The sequence below is a fragment of the Barbatula barbatula genome, assembly GCF_947034865.1.
Source record: "Barbatula barbatula genome assembly, chromosome: 3".
NCBI classification, from domain to species: Eukaryota; Metazoa; Chordata; class Actinopteri; order Cypriniformes; family Nemacheilidae; genus Barbatula; species Barbatula barbatula.
In genome coordinates this window covers 6,599,929-6,615,916 of record NC_136764.1, presented here as the reverse complement: position 1 = coordinate 6,615,916, position 15,988 = coordinate 6,599,929, and the positions used below count along the sequence as shown (strand labels likewise).

Here is a 15,988-nt window from a genome sequence, read left to right as displayed (position 1 = left end):
CTGAATTATTTCAATTTCTGTCAAATATAAATAAATGACTCATAAAGTAAAGATATAGATGAAGCTTTCAGCTTAAAATCAAGCATCTCATCTGACGCACATATCGAGCTGGTTGAAATGAGTTGTGAATAGATGTGAATGAAAATAAAATGCTCTCTTAAAACTCCTTTCAAAAGCTCACACGCGGCTGTTTGAGATAACATATGCACCTTTTGAGAAATATTAAAGAACACTTTTTTCAATGCACGAGCATTGTAGATGTTAAAGCAATAAGCCCCAAGAAGCAAAATGTTATACAGTGCATTTTGCAGAGGTTATAAAGGGCGCTGTGGCACTATGCGAAGTGGAGTTGATGCCTAAAACCCCCTTAGCTGTTATAAAATGCACTTGTAACCATGGTTATTCCATATGTTAAGCAAGGTTTCAAAAAAATGTTCATGATATTTAGGCTTTGTATGCGGTCAGCAGTTATAAATCATAAAAAAATATTTTACAATGGCCAAGAACTCGGCTCAACCAATCAGAATCAAGGACCAGAACTGACGACTTTCTAACCGACATCATCAAAGACATTTTGTATCCCACAACTGTGAAAACAAAACGGCTCACCAAAGCTTAGATCATGTATTTACATATATGAACATAATTCATCCTTCAAGTACAGCATGTTCTCACACACACACGCACGCACGCACGCACGCACGCACGCACGCACGCACGCACGCACACACACACACACACACACACACACACACACACACACACACACACACAAAATTCAATTTACAGTGTGAAAAACCTTAGAATAACTTTGGAAACTGTAAATTCCTTCAACATGTCCTGGTAAAAAAGACAATGCTTCAATTGTGCCGCTCGAAACGAAAAGAGGACAAATAGTATGAAAACCTTGAACCTAAAAATGTCTAGGACAGCTGATTTTATTCTTGTTGACATTTATCGAAAAGTTGTCTCGAACAAAAAGAATGAAAAAAGTTTGTCCAAGGTTGTACGCTACACTCATGTGTGTAAATATGAAAGGACTGACCTTGTGCGCTGACAAAAACAGCCAGAATGATAATAACTAAGATCGTTATACTTCGCTGCCCCTCTTTAAGTGTCATGGCGCTCACATCGCACGGAAAGGTGCATTTATACTGCTCAGTCAGTGCAAGTGCAAGAAGCAGGACTGACTGATTCGATCACAAGACTCAGGAGAGCATATATTCTTCACTTTTTGGGGAGACAACAAACGTTAACGGTATGTATGACATACAGCTGATGTAAGAAGAGGCTACAAAGATCTGCCACCGGCTGCATCGTCACACGCGGCAAATTGATTTTGGAAAAAGTTTTACCAAAAAAGGTTACGGACTGCAGCTTTAAGATCATATTGTTACATTAACCAGAAACAAACGTAAAAAAATATAACACACATTACATTGAATTTTTTGTTTGTTTTTGGTGCCACCCCAAGATCTTGCTGTAGCCTCCTAGTGGCACCCCTATTAAAATGTTCTGGGGCGCCACTGAGTAGATTGCACGGAATTAATTGAGTACTTTACTTAAATTTGACTTAAAATACAAGAACACAATCGTATCAAATTAAAGTTAAAGAAAAAAATCTTGCAATTGCACCCGGGACATGTGGCTGCATGAACATTTCCTAGTTATTTACATTTACATTTATTCATTTGGCAGACGCTTTTATCCAAAGCGACTTACAAGTAGTTTTTTACAGTGACACATTACTGCAGAGCAATCAGGGGTTTTGCAGAAGAATTGCTTGTGAATGTTCGGCTCTCACTGAGCTTGGCTTTGAGATTGTCTTCTCTGACATTGTAAATGACACCGAATAGTTGCTTTTGCATTATTATAGGGGGCAGACATTAAAACTCGCCGGACGGGATTTGGAGTTTGTGCACCGAGCCATGGCTGCATGAGACGCTCGATTCTGCTCAATGAGACCGTGCGTCAATCCCAGTTTATGAAGCCGTCGCAGAAAAACGATCTTGGCACTTCGAGGCGCACGACACTTGGCTGGAACAATGCTCGTATTTCGATGTGCAGTGTTGGGCCAACTCTACATGATTAATCTCTCCCCTCGGGCAATGTTTAAAACACAGGCCAATATTTGTAGTACTTGCTTTTGCCGCAACCTTGTGAAAGTGCATGTTGGGTAATTTCATGTTGACCACGGTTACCGATGCGTAATTCGCACCAATCCTTATTTAAGTAGAATAACACACAAAAAAAGTTTATAAATCACATCAATTTCTGTCTTTTCCAGGGTGTGACAGCCAGCTCAGTGTGGTGGCGTGACCGGTGATGGGGTCGCTGTGGTGATGCTCGTGGTCTCTGTAGCTGTGATTGTGAAGCAGCGGCTCCATATCAGCGTACTCAGGTCTGAGGAGTTTAGTGTGCGGAGATGACGGCACGACAACATCTCCGCTGACCGAGAAGCCGGCCTGAATGCTGTAGACCTCCATCACGGAACGCAGTGACCTGGACTGAACTGCAGAAGAGAGGGGAAGTAGAAAACATCAGTCATTGGTGCAGTGGGCCCTGTCAGGTTCAGCTGAGATGAACCGATGCCAGCAGCACGCGCTTTTAGTATGTACATTGAACGCCTCCATGCATAAAAGAAAACATAAAATAAACTGTGCCATTGTATGGTTACCAAACTGTGCCATTGTACAAAAAATAAGCATACTTTGTTTTATTAAGTATACTTAAGCTGTACGTTGTAAAAATAAGTATACTTTTAGTATGTTTATTGAGTATACTTAAGTAAAGTTCAAGTATATTTTAAGTATAGTATAGTAAGTGTACTAATATCAATGTACTAGTAGTATACTTGTAAGGGCAAAGTATCAATACTGCTTGGGACTAAACTGATCCACTTTTTAGTTTATAAAAGTACACTTTTGTGTACAGTACACTTTAGATGTGACGTGAAGATTTTTTTTATGTTTTATTGCAACTATACTACAAGTAAACTTATAGGTGTACTGATAGTTCAACACATTTTTTAGTTTTAGCACACTTTGAAGTATACTCTTACTACATTACTTGTGAAAGTAGTGTACTTATTAAGCTACCCACTCAAACAAACTACAAGCCGAGAATACTTAGAATACTTGATGAACAATGAAGATTAATCTCTCTTATGCTATTTTAAATGATAAATATATATTAATAATATAAAACAATGTAATATTATCAGTTGGTTTTCAAAATGTTGCCATGTCACACCATAGGACACATGTCATATTTATTCGTGTAAGCCATGAGCCCTGATAAATAATAGGAACCACATCTTTAAAATCATTTGAGCTTTTATAATTATTCAAGACTGAAGCTTTGATCTGAAATGCTACATTGTTAACATCCACTGCAAGGATTTTGTTTTATATATGATCTGCTAGCATTACATGTAACATTGTTTTGTTTAGCGCTAACAAAAAGGGAATTGAACAGTGTCAGAGATAAAACCGAACAAAAGGCTCAGGCGCATGAAAAATGAATGACGGGCGAGGGTTGCGTGCCCTTGTGAAAAGCGTTCATTGTATTCTGTCTGACAGATGTGACCATGTTGCTTTCTCACTGCTGTCACTGCTCTTAAGAGTCTGAGGACACGTAGATGTGTGCCATAAATGTTCATTTCAATGCCATTGTCTCTTATATATATATATAATATATATATATAACCAAAGCCTTACATCGGAAAATAACAGCTGAATGTAAAGGAGGTCAAGCCATGTATTAAAGTGTCTCTATGAAATACTGTGCTTCGTAATGCTAACGATTTCAAAAATGAAACTTAAGTGTGATGTTAGAATGCTTCTATTATTCTTAAAAAGAAGGAGGAATAAAATTATATAAAGAAAATTTGTGCGTGCAAATAATCAAACATTGACAAAAATCGATTGAATTGGGGCACAGTACCGATGCAAACTAGCATACTTTTTGCCAGTTTGGTCACAAGCATTACTGAAATAGCAGAGTAGTACACAAATACACCTCTAGTAAACTGTCTAGCCAATTAGTATGCTTCTTATTAAGTATACAAAAAATATATATTTTAACTTGAAGGTGTCCTGTAGCACACAGGTTAGCAACACCAATGTCATCGATCCCAGGGACTGCATATACTCAGACGTACGAATGCATAGTATCATGCAAGGTAAGTCGCTTTGGATAAAAGTGTCTGCCAAATGCATACATGTAAGTTATTAATCGGGGTATTTATAATGGCTAAGCCAATCAGAATCAAGGACCAGAACTGACCGTTTTGTAATACTTCATTTAGAATTAGAAGGGTCGATTTTGAATATCAATCTCTATTGATCTAAACCACGAACAAACCTTTGGCAGCGCTGATGTCCCCGGGATCCGTTGCCCTCCTGTGGAAACCGGGATGAAGGTTTGGTATCAGGATGAGAGAGAAAGAGAGGACCAGCACCTGAGGAGCAAAAAGAAACATCAGGAGGTAAATCAAGAAACATAACTTTTTGTTATTTACAATAATATAACTCTCTTTTGTCCCTAATTTCTTTAAAACATACTATATATACACAAATTAAATCTGAAGTAAATATGTCCCAGTCTGTACTTTAATGAGTAATATCCAGACAGTTCAATTTAGTTTATCCCCAAGGCATCCGTGTTCTTTTTAATTCAAACGCGCACATGGCCTTCCGTGTTACTTTCTTAATGATTCATTCATCTGCTCGAGGGAGATTCACTTTTGGATTTATTAATAAAATGAATGTAATTGTATCGTCCATTACATCTCAGTCAAGTGTAAATACCAGCGGGCACAAATTACTTCCGCAAACCAAAATACACTTGTGTTTTTCGTTTGGAAAAGTTTGTTTTATGAACCCAGTAGCTTTATTACGCCTTCATATTTTGTCATTTAAGAATGAACATATTGGAAAGAAAAATCACATGAGATCTCTTCATCTCAATTATTTCTCAAAGACATCAATTAGATTAAATGGAGAGCCAATGGAAGCGTTTTGCCTTAATGTCTCCATTAGAGATTGAGAAGAGATGTCTCTGACTGAGCTCAGATGTGTCAAGTCTGCAATCAGATGTCGATATTATTAAAGACCTCAATATGAACTCAAACATTTCTCAATAAAATCGACCCAAATCCAAATTATTTCACCTCTACAATCTACATTCATTTTACACCTCAGTTTCAGTTTTTATTTCTCCAAAGCAATTTTTAGGAGAAACATCTGAAAGTTGATGATGCACAAGAGAACTCCATCAAGTCTCTCTGAGACACGAAAGAGCAACATCTGAGCAAAACAGTTCTTTGATAATGTTTTTTTCACTTGCGAGTTCTAAATATCTTGGAAAATCTGTCTCACAGCTTGAGTATATGTTGAGTAAATGATGAACTTATTTTTTCATTTATTTTTGGTCTCTTTAGTTCTCATTTGTGGGATGTAAAGCCCTCCAACCTGACTCGAGGGTTTATGATGTGTGTATCATATCTTGATGTAATTGCAACTAATGAAGTCTACATGTCTCTTTTCACTGGTCAACATGTCACTACGATTTCTGTTTATTCCTTTTTGTTCACGTATCTCTTTCTAGGGGCTCCAACTGTTTCCTTTTAATATTTCCTTTGATTTGTGGTTCAGTCACAAAAACACAGCGCCTGTTGGAACATTAACAGCACTTCTGTTTGTCTCTCTCTCTCTCTCTCTCTCTCTCTCTCCCTCACTCTCTCTTCAAAGCTGTTTTTATCTTGTCTTCTTACCAAGATACAGGTGCCAGTTTGAGCAGGTTTACAGGAACTGTTCATCACCAGAGCCTGCAGTCGACGTAACTGCTCTATCAGAGACCTGGCAGAGAGACACAGACAGATGCTCTGTGAATGTGATCAAAACCCTTACAAAACAACAATATATGAGAATATTCCTAAGTAATATAATGCAATGTATTAAATCATACATTTGAATACTTGTAATTTTCAATATATAAAAAGCAGAAATTCCTTATGTATTATTAAATATATTGTAATATATTAACAATGTATTCTTCTATATATTTTCGAATATATCGCTGCCGTCCTTCTGAAACCCTGCATCTTAAATTATTATTATCAGTATCACTGCATGTTTGTCACTGAGTTTTGCAAATATCTAAGCATTGTAAAATATTTAAAAGTGCTCGTCAAATATTTTATCATTAAAAACTTTTTCCTTTCCCAGAAAAACTGCGAATAAGGACATTCAGAAGGTACAGTAAGCAACAACAAATCAAACGATTAAAAAATATCTAGGAAGATATAAGAAAATACATCCACAAGTTGTGAACTTGAGGTGTAATGTGCTTTAAGACGGCTGTTACACAAACACCTGTAGAATGTTTTAAAAATATGAAGATGGTTTAGTTGGTTATAATGTACAACTTATTTGTTTTTACTAAACTTTCCCCTTTCAGATGATGATAGGATGATTATATAATGCACTAAAGAACCTATAGAATAATTGAAGACAGTTTCTGTAATGGTGGTAAATGAGACGTACACGTTGGTCTTTTCCAGCTGAATGACTTTTTTCTGTAGTTCCAGATTTTGTGTGGTGCAGGCAGCCATCCTACATGAGAAAATATGCATAATTAATCATAAAGATACATTTGACCCTACACCGTAAAAATGAAAGGTGCCTAAAATATCCTGTTGTGTACTCAAAGAACCTTGAACTATATTTTAAGTGCTTCAAAGCTCTTTTTCTCATAATAGGGTTATTGGTGAAACCATATATTCTTGTGGTTCTTCCAAGAACTGATGAGATTCTTGAATAACTCCGTTATGAAGTTCTGGAGGGACCTTAAAGTGCTTTGCGGGTTGTTGAAGGAACTCAAATTCAAAAAGTGTTTTTGTAAGATCTGTAAACGTGTAAGTGGTTCCTGGATAATCTCTCTTGTACAAGAAAGCATCAAGAGGAACCCAACAATTTTTGAATGAAAAAGGGATTTTTAGTGATCGTGTTGATGTGTTATGAGAATAAGAATAGTCCAAAGTTTGGTTTTTGGCCCCTGCTATGTGAACACACATTTAAAAATCATGCACATGATTAGAAAAGGCTAAACTATATAAAAAATTATCAGCAAGATCAGCTTGAGATTCAAAGGCATTATTTTACATGATAATATTATAATATATATTTTAATAATTGGAGTCAAAACATTTTTATGCTACACGTAGATCCTACATTTACATTTAGTCATTTAGCAGACGCTTTTATCCAAAGCGACTTACATAGAGTTCGGGGAGCATTAAGCGATATTTCATAAAGGTGCTAATAAGTTACTAAATCTGTTGAAAAATATTTGTTATTGTGCTTTCCATCCAAACAAACCGTAGCTTCCCTGGTCATTGTGTGTTTACAGCGCAGTTTCTCCCTTCACAATACTGGAGACGTCTCCAAGACGTATTCCTGATGAGCAAACTATGTATTACAGATGTTTTACAGTTTTAAAGCTCTTGAATGTAAAGTGCCAATTCGATATTGTCAACACAGTGTGTGCCCGGACCTGTATTATATCACCCGGTGCTGAGGTAAAAAAAACTGGCTAGTGGTGTGGAGTCGGGGATCTACACGTGCCTTTGTTAATAAAACATCATTAAAATGACTGCTGTGCACTTTTTTCTGACTGCAAGATGAATGGACGTCTCGCTGAAAAGAGTTTGTCCTCTGGACAGATAAAACCTTTTAGTTCCCTTCGTCCCTTAAGGGTAATTTCATGCCTGAGTTTTCTACAGTAAATCGTTTTCCCGGAGGATATTTCATTCCTTTGATCACAAGTTATGATAAATCCGAGCTTGGATATTTTATGCCTTTCAACCTCGATTTCAACTTCTTCAAGTTGACTTCATAATGAGTTTTTCTTCGATGTTGTATGCGTTCGGGCAGAATCCAGGTTCATACATTCATTTTTCAAAGTGAGGTACATTAAAGTCTACTCAAAACTAATATATGAGCTGTTGTCTTATTATTTAAAAAAAAGGGAACGAATGTTTTTAAGGTGAAATTCATACATTAGATGATGGTTAGAACCCCATCTACAAATACACAGTTTCGTGCAGTATGTGCTTTTGTGCATGTGTTCACCTGTCCTCGAGTCCATCAACATATTCCTTCTTTTTCTTACGACTTTCCTGCGCCGACTGCTTGTTCCTGATCTTCCTCCGGATCTTCTTCAAAATCTTTTCTTCATACTAGTAAAAGCATGGAGTGCGAAAGAAATCTGTTAATTTAAGGATGTAGATTTGAGCCGACGCCATGTGAATCACCTAATCACCACCATTTCCCTTTTCACGAGGAGAAAGCTAAAAGGTAAAATATTCTTTTAGAATGAAAGGACTAAAGGTGTTATTCTGATGAGAACTTCATTTAATCAGTCTCTTCATTCATCACGGTCTTTGTGAAAGCCTCTTCTGTCCGTCTGATTTGCCTCCAACAGAGACGTGACACACAGAGGATATGAAGAGGCTGATGTAACATGTGCGCTTGAGCACGTGAGGTTATGATATCACATCTTCCATAGCTCAATATCACACATGTGCGTTGTACCTTGTTCAGAGGCATCTGGCTTGGAAGACTGACTCCTTCTTTGGCTAAAAGTTTCTTCTCGTCCTCGCTGAGAATCAGCTCTTGCTGGGATGGAAGATTGGACTTAACACACAAACACACACATTAGACATTTCTAGCATTCACAAATACATTGTTGTTTGTTTGTGTGTGTACTATAACAACGCATAAATAACATTAATGTAGCATCATCTGAGGTACAGCGAAACATCAGCTAGGCTGTATAAGCCATGAGAAATGTGCTTTCTAGTGAACTTTATCTTGCCCTATAATGTCCTCCGGTCAGTACTGCTTGATTGAAATATGACTATATCATAAAAACACGTTTCCCTTTTAGTTTTGTTTCTCTTGTGTTCCTTCAGACTGAAATGACTCATTTAAGTTTTGACACAATTGGATGTCAGCAGCACTAGAGATGCACTGACACTAATGTCTCCACCGATACCCTGTTCTGCAAGTTCTTTCATTTCAGCTTTGTTCAACGATTCAAGTGTTTCCCAAAACCATCGTTCCAATGATCAATCGCAAGCAGCATTGCAAAGTTGGGTGGTTGGAACTACAGGTCTAGAGCTGTGGTTAGAAGTTCATTATTATTATGACACGTAGACTTACATGCATCATGCTTTTGAACAAAGCAAGCAAGCAACATGCCGTGCATTTTATATCCATCGTTCTAAATACAAATTCAATTTTGACATATTTTGGTTTGTCAAGAAAATCGAAGCGCTGTTGAGCATGCGCATGAGCCTGCGAGCTCTAGGACCCTGGGTGGAGTGACTGAGGAAACGTGTGAATTAATTCAATATAAAACAACATATAACAAAAATAGGATAACAAAAGTAGCCTTTGAAAATTAAATGAAGATTTCTTAACTTTCTGAATGTTATGAATTCATATAATGACTGTTAATATTGAATGTCTTTCTATATATATTAATATTGAACCGTGGACTTTATACCAAGATATTGTACTGTAAGAATTTGATATTATAACATCCCAAAAATTTAACACGTCTCTCATTTGCCAATTCGGAAGATTTCTTTGTCAGCCACAATGCATTCTGGGATTGCCTGCTTAGGAAGTGTAATTCTGCTTTATATTTCAGCCAAAATGAAGATTTTGAAACCACGGGAAACCCCAGATATTGTATATATGGATGTCACAGCTCAGAATGTGAGAGCGAGACGGATCAGACACATATATTTTGAATATACAGTAAAAAAGACACGATTCTTTCTCTGTCTCTCAGTACTCACTGGTTCTCCGATGTTGGAGAGCAGCAGGTCTTTTACACTGAGCTGGTAAGCTTGAATCGGTTGAATTCCCTGTACTGTTGTGAGACACTGAGAGTCTGTCAGACCGGCAGGGAATAGACAAGCCTCCCAATCACCTGTACACATAACACACAAACATAGAATCAAGAGGGCGGATGCAATAGTAAGGCTTCGAAAATGGTGGCCATCCTTTCAAGTAAACCTGCTCAACCTCTCACTGTGAAAATCTAAGACACACGCCATTTAAAAGTAGTGTCACTAAAGGTAAAGGTCTTATTTACGCAAAAATGTATTCTTTCATTACTTACTCATCCTTGTGATTTTGTCTGCAGATCACGAAAGGAGATATTTTGGAGAACGTTAATAACCAAAAACAACATTTACTTCCATTGTATGAACACAAAACCACCTAGACATTTCTCAAAATACCTTTTGTGTTTCACTGAATGAAGAGACACATACAGGTTTTGAACGTGAGTGTGAATAATTAGTGAAAGGGTTTTATTTAGGTGAACTATGCAGAGGTGGATTTCATATGGGGTTTTACTTTCGGATAAAGTTGTTAACAGACGGATCACTGAATGTGTCGCTGATGTTAGGTGTTAAACTTTACATCAAGACCTTGTGCCGTGACTTTTACAAGGTTGGGTGAACATACTTGTGTCCAGTGACATTTTGCATCGAACTGGATTTATTTCGAAGAAGTGCAATGTTTGCTATTAATGGATTTGCATCGCAGCAGCAGAGCATCATGTTTAACACGTGTAAATGATGTTTACATGCTCTTTAAGCCACATCGGCTATGACAAAATGCGGCTTTTCAATTTTCTGCCTTTTTAGTGACATCAGACATGTAATAGAGGCAAAAAAGTGTAGTGGAGCACCAGCATAAAACACTTGTTCGTTATTGCGACTCAGAAAGATCACAGGTTTCCCTTGCTGAGCTCAGAAATACAGGGATTCATTCTGACTCCCGCCTTTACTGCCTCAACAGCTGCTTTGAACTCTGAAGCTTTGAAAGTCTATAGAGTTGTCTTATGGTTCGGAAAGTGGGAATTCTCACCCAGGTCAATGGAAAAATCCGGCTCCCCGGTGCCGGTGGGTGCCCTGGGCTCCTGTTTTTGCTGGCGAGGATGATGAGGATGAAGATATGCTTGGTGAGGGAGGATGATAGGGTCGGGTGGCGGGGGGCTGTCCAGGTGGTCTGACGGTGTGTCGTCACTGATTCCGCTGTCGCAGGGGGAAGGAACCCACAGGGAAGAGCAAGGGTCCGACACGCCGTCTGACGCTTGCAACAGGGAGTCCAGGAAGTTGTCGACTGCACCCTCACCATGAGACAGAGCCTGCGAGAACACAGACGTCACAATTAACAGTTTATACATCAAACTAAAGAGTTTAACATTCAAAAATTGAATATTAAGAACATTGAGTAAGGTTTGCATCAAAATGGGTGTATTGTGACTTTTTGTAAATCAAATAAAGGTAAAACATAATCTTGAAATGAAATGTAAAATCTTTAAAGCCATTATGTTAAATGCAATCTCAATTTTAATTGACTTTACAGTTAATGTATTCACTGCACCAAAAAGCTTTGTTTTCCGAGTCCAAACGTTGACTTATCTCTAATTTAAATTTAGATCAATTCAAATGCCTGTTTTTAGATACATAGTTTTTTATGTGAATGTTCTCAGTCTGTAAGATATTTCTTTCACAGAACATTGCATTCTTTGTTCAATGCTTGTTAAACTGTTTTAGCAGTTCAAGTTTTTATGGCTTGTTATTATTTTGGGTGCTAGATATTTCTCACAATATTGAACATTTTACAAAAACAAGCATGACAGACGCACCATGGTCAGCTTCAGCTTGTGATGTGTGTGTGTTTCTATCTGAGATTTTCACGAGGTCGCATTAATTATCCAGTTAAAATAATAATAATAATAATAGCTACAGATAAAAGGTTGCAAGTGTGCACTCGGTAGGAATCTTCTTCTTGTCATTTCACAGATGACCTAAGGTCACAAATAGAAAACAGCACATCACTCACGCTTTGCTCAGCAATTGACCACACGGGGTTGCCATGGTCACCATCGCTCTCCATATGAGCATTCCTATGAGGCTGCTCAAGCAGAAAGTCCAGCAGCTCCATTCCTGAGTAACCCTGAGAGAGAAAATTAAAATCATACAACCGTAATAACACATGATTCAAATGTTCACCTATAGTAACACCTATACGATATAGTACTATATAGTAAAGACTTCACCTTCTGTATATAGATTGTGCTTGTAGGACTTTGATGTAAAAATATAATAATATTGAAACCGTAATCTCGAGCACAGTGTGAGAAATGTTTGGATCAAGATTAATCGAGTCCAGATGTACATAAATATTATGATGTCATAACTAATAAGTACTGTGCATATTTTGTATTCATAAAAACATACACATACATGCATGTATTTAAGAAAATATAAAGGCAAAAAAACATTTATATAAAATTTTAATTATAAATATAAATAAATATATCTAAATATGTACACATGTGTTTATAAACCAACAAATAATATGGACAGTACACAGACATATATTATGTAAACACAGACTTTTATCCTGGATGCGATTAATCGTTTGACAGCCTTATCTGAAATTCTAGAGAAGTTGCACGTCAGATTTTTTCCTCAAGAGAAGAGAAGCAAGACATTTCTATCTTACATGGTCTCTAGATATTTATGCTTAAGGAAGATTTTGGCAGGCACAGCAATAGGTGAAGAAGGCAGCAATTAAATAAACTAAAATACATTTTAGCCCAGAAAAAGTGCAGACATCAAAAAACAGTGTAGGAACAGGCTTTACGAGAGATATTTGAACACAAACACAACAGAGACAAGAAAACAAAGTTAAGAGACGAGCTTTACAGAAAATTCAATGTAGCACATATAATAGAGCAAGATAAATTGTGAACCTAAAACACACCTAAAGTAAAACAACTTTTTGTGTGTGTGTGTGTGATGTTTTGTTTTCTACATAGAACCATCCTACATAATGTAAAGAAAATTCTGTGAAATTATAACATTGATGTCTTTTATACTGCCTGAGTGAAGCCATGTTGTCAAAGATTAACAACAATGTTTAGAAAGGTATTCATGGTACACGTACAAACATTGTTTTATAGAGATAGGCCCATGCACCTGTTATAATGAGCACGAACTCTCACGAGTGAGATGATATAGTGACTATAGTTTTACTTTAGCGAGTTGTTTTACATCTGTCTGATGTCAGAGCGAAGAACATTAATCCGCACAAACTCAGCTTGAGAGAACTTTAACTTTTAAGCGTTCCCATCCGCTCTGCCGGATTTAGACACAAAAATTCAGAAAAGAATTAAACATGAGAAAAAATATCATGTTCTGAAAAACCTCAGTACCTGAAACCCAAGAGTTCTCTTTACCCCGAGCTGTTACCCGGCCAAACCTCAGACTGTTGAATCTGAACTGTTCAGATTCACTGTTTTATGTGTTGTCTGTCATATTTATTTATCTGTTCAGCTGTTAAAGGAATGACAAACGCTGTTGACTTCCACTGTATGAACACAGAACCACTGAGACATTTCTCAAAATGTCTTCTTTTATGTTCTATTGAAGAAAAGTTAAATATTTTCATTTTTGTGCCCATTAAGAATAACATAAGGATATTGAAGCATTGCTGTGTGATTAAAAGGTTATTTTAAGGTCAACGCTGGGATTGAAAAAATGAATCTCGGATTTCTAAACAACGACAAAGTCATATTTTACATTTGTGAATCACGGTCTTAACCGCAACAATGAGGCGTAGCTTATCTAATAGCCAATCAGATTGGTTTCAGATTCATTTCTACAAGAACGAGATAAGCTTATCTCATCCGAGCAAAGTTTTATATGGTTTGTGCTTATGCCCAACGGAGCAACACACAAAACAACAGGCACAGCATGCACGGCTAACCATCCTTTCCAGAAATTGAGAATTCCACTTATTTGCACTTTGACACCAAACAAATCCAAGATAAGTACACACCATCCACAAATACACACAGACACAATCTTAAAACTCCATTATCAAAGCTTTGAATAAACTGATTGCTGTAATAAATCAAGATCGTGGATAACAAAGTAATCCAGTGTGACAAACGTTTCTCACAGCTGTGGGTAAATACGACATTTCAGGCTAATGGTGGATATTCGCTGAACTTCTCTGCTTCATCTGTTCCTAATGGAGAACTTAGTGAAGACCCTTGGGTTGGAAATTCTTGTTTACTTATGTATCGTGCCACCAGACTCATTTGAAAAACTTAGTTTGTCGTCACATCCACAAGGTTTTAAGAACGGAAGATACACTAGCTCATCTGAAAAAAGGTCAAAAGCAGATTGTTCTTGGATGTCTAAATGAACGATCTATGGGACAGCATTGAGATTAAACAGCGAAGAAAGGGAGATATGATCCAGTAAGAGAAATAAGAAACATCTCAGCTTGCCAAAATATTTCAATATGAACATTTGTCATCAAGTTCTTTTCATACTAAAATGATCCTCAGGAAAATCTGGAACGTTGAGCCATAATCAGAAAGCCATAATAAAGAAAATCACCATTATTTTCCCTTGTCTTCAATGAGATTAAATGGTGAGCAAATGGAAAGTTCTCAAAATATTTATCTTGAGAAAATAAACAGCCAAAAATGTCACTCGATTTAGATGTCAACAATGTCACAAACTGAGCTCAGATTTGTCAAGTCTGCAATCAAAAGTTAATATGATGATCTCAATCAGAACCCAAATCCAAATTATTTTCCTGTCTAAACAGTTACAGTCTCCTTATTTGTTTTAATTTCTTCAAAGTTGATACTCAACAGTTAAACTTCATCTAATCTCTTTCTGAAGAACCTCTGGTTCTTTTCAGTAAGAGAAACTTACATTATGTTAGTTTACGCAAGAATGTTAAACAAAAGATCCTTCAGTAAAACCTATAATATAAATAATTCTTGACATGGCTCTGGTACGTTGGACCTAAGGTGGCCCACATCCTTTTAAGATGTATCGTTTAATAAATACGTTGGACCTAAGGTGGCCCACATCCTTTTAAGATGTATCGTTAAATAAATAACCAGAATTTCAATTCCCTGAAAATATCCTAATTTCCTCAGAATGCCTTCATTTCAGCATGGCACAAACAATGAAAATCACAAAGGGTCAAACCAGAGAAAACACAATACTTCACCCCATCTGAGAGACGCGCCATGATCAGGGCCCTCGAATCCTACAGCAATACAAACAAACTGATGAAGTAATTAATATCCACTAAGGAAACAGGGTGTATGGATGCCGTGCTCCTCCTCTGGACGATTCTCTCATGCACTGCGTGTGTATGAGTGTTTCTTCAACACAGCTCTCTGTTCTGGGACAAAGTTGAAACTGTAGATTAACTCCAGATAATGGGAACATGATCCAATTGGATTGGCAGTGGTCAGAGGACAGGTTAAGTAATGCTAATAATGTGCCGTTTATCAGTAAGGAGTCGACGCTGATCTCATCAAAACAAGTTAACTGGATAACAAAGGGGAATGACATCACTTTTATATATAATGTCAATGGTGCTCGGGAAAAACAACGCAACGGTTTCGGCCTAAAGGGATGGATCACCCAACATAAAAAAGATTTTATAATTTCCTCATGTCATTTTAAAACCTGCATGATTTTCGTTCAACAGCAGAACACAAAAGAAGATATTTTGAAGAACTGAACCCCATCGACTTCCATTGTACACAAACCATTGTACATTTTTCAAAATATCTTCTTTTGTGTTTTTGTCTTCATTCAGTTTTCCTCTTCTGTACGCAAATGTTTTTTTTATCCTCTAGACATGCCTGCACACATGTCTAGCCTAACCAGAGAATCAGGACCGCCCTTGGAAACGCACACACACTGTTAAGATCAAAGTTCACATTGTTTGGAACAGACACTGTGGGTTTTGCCTCTTGGTAGCTTTACAGATGGGGATTAGAGGCATTGATATTATTGACTGTGGTAAGGTCCAGGACAAAAGACAGCTCAGAAAATCCCATTACCTCAAGT

The 15,988-nt window shown here is 37.1% G+C and overlaps 1 protein-coding gene across 1 annotated transcript; it reads right to left on the bottom strand.

Moving 5' to 3' along the window:
* Window positions 1-922: 922 nt before the first annotated feature.
* On the bottom strand, window positions 923-15,318 carry creb3l3b (cAMP responsive element binding protein 3-like 3b). The gene is made up of 10 exons (XM_079453353.1): window positions 15,135-15,318; window positions 11,934-12,047; window positions 10,953-11,232; window positions 9,872-10,005; window positions 8,598-8,699; window positions 8,136-8,242; window positions 6,549-6,617; window positions 5,777-5,861; window positions 4,366-4,462; window positions 923-2,512 (listed from the first exon to the last, which is right to left on the bottom strand). Exons 1-10 carry the CDS (start codon window positions 15,153-15,155, stop codon window positions 2,268-2,270), a joined length of 1,254 nt encoding a protein of 417 aa, XP_079309479.1. The 5' UTR covers window positions 15,156-15,318; the 3' UTR covers window positions 923-2,267.
* Window positions 15,319-15,988: the final 670 nt, after the last annotated feature.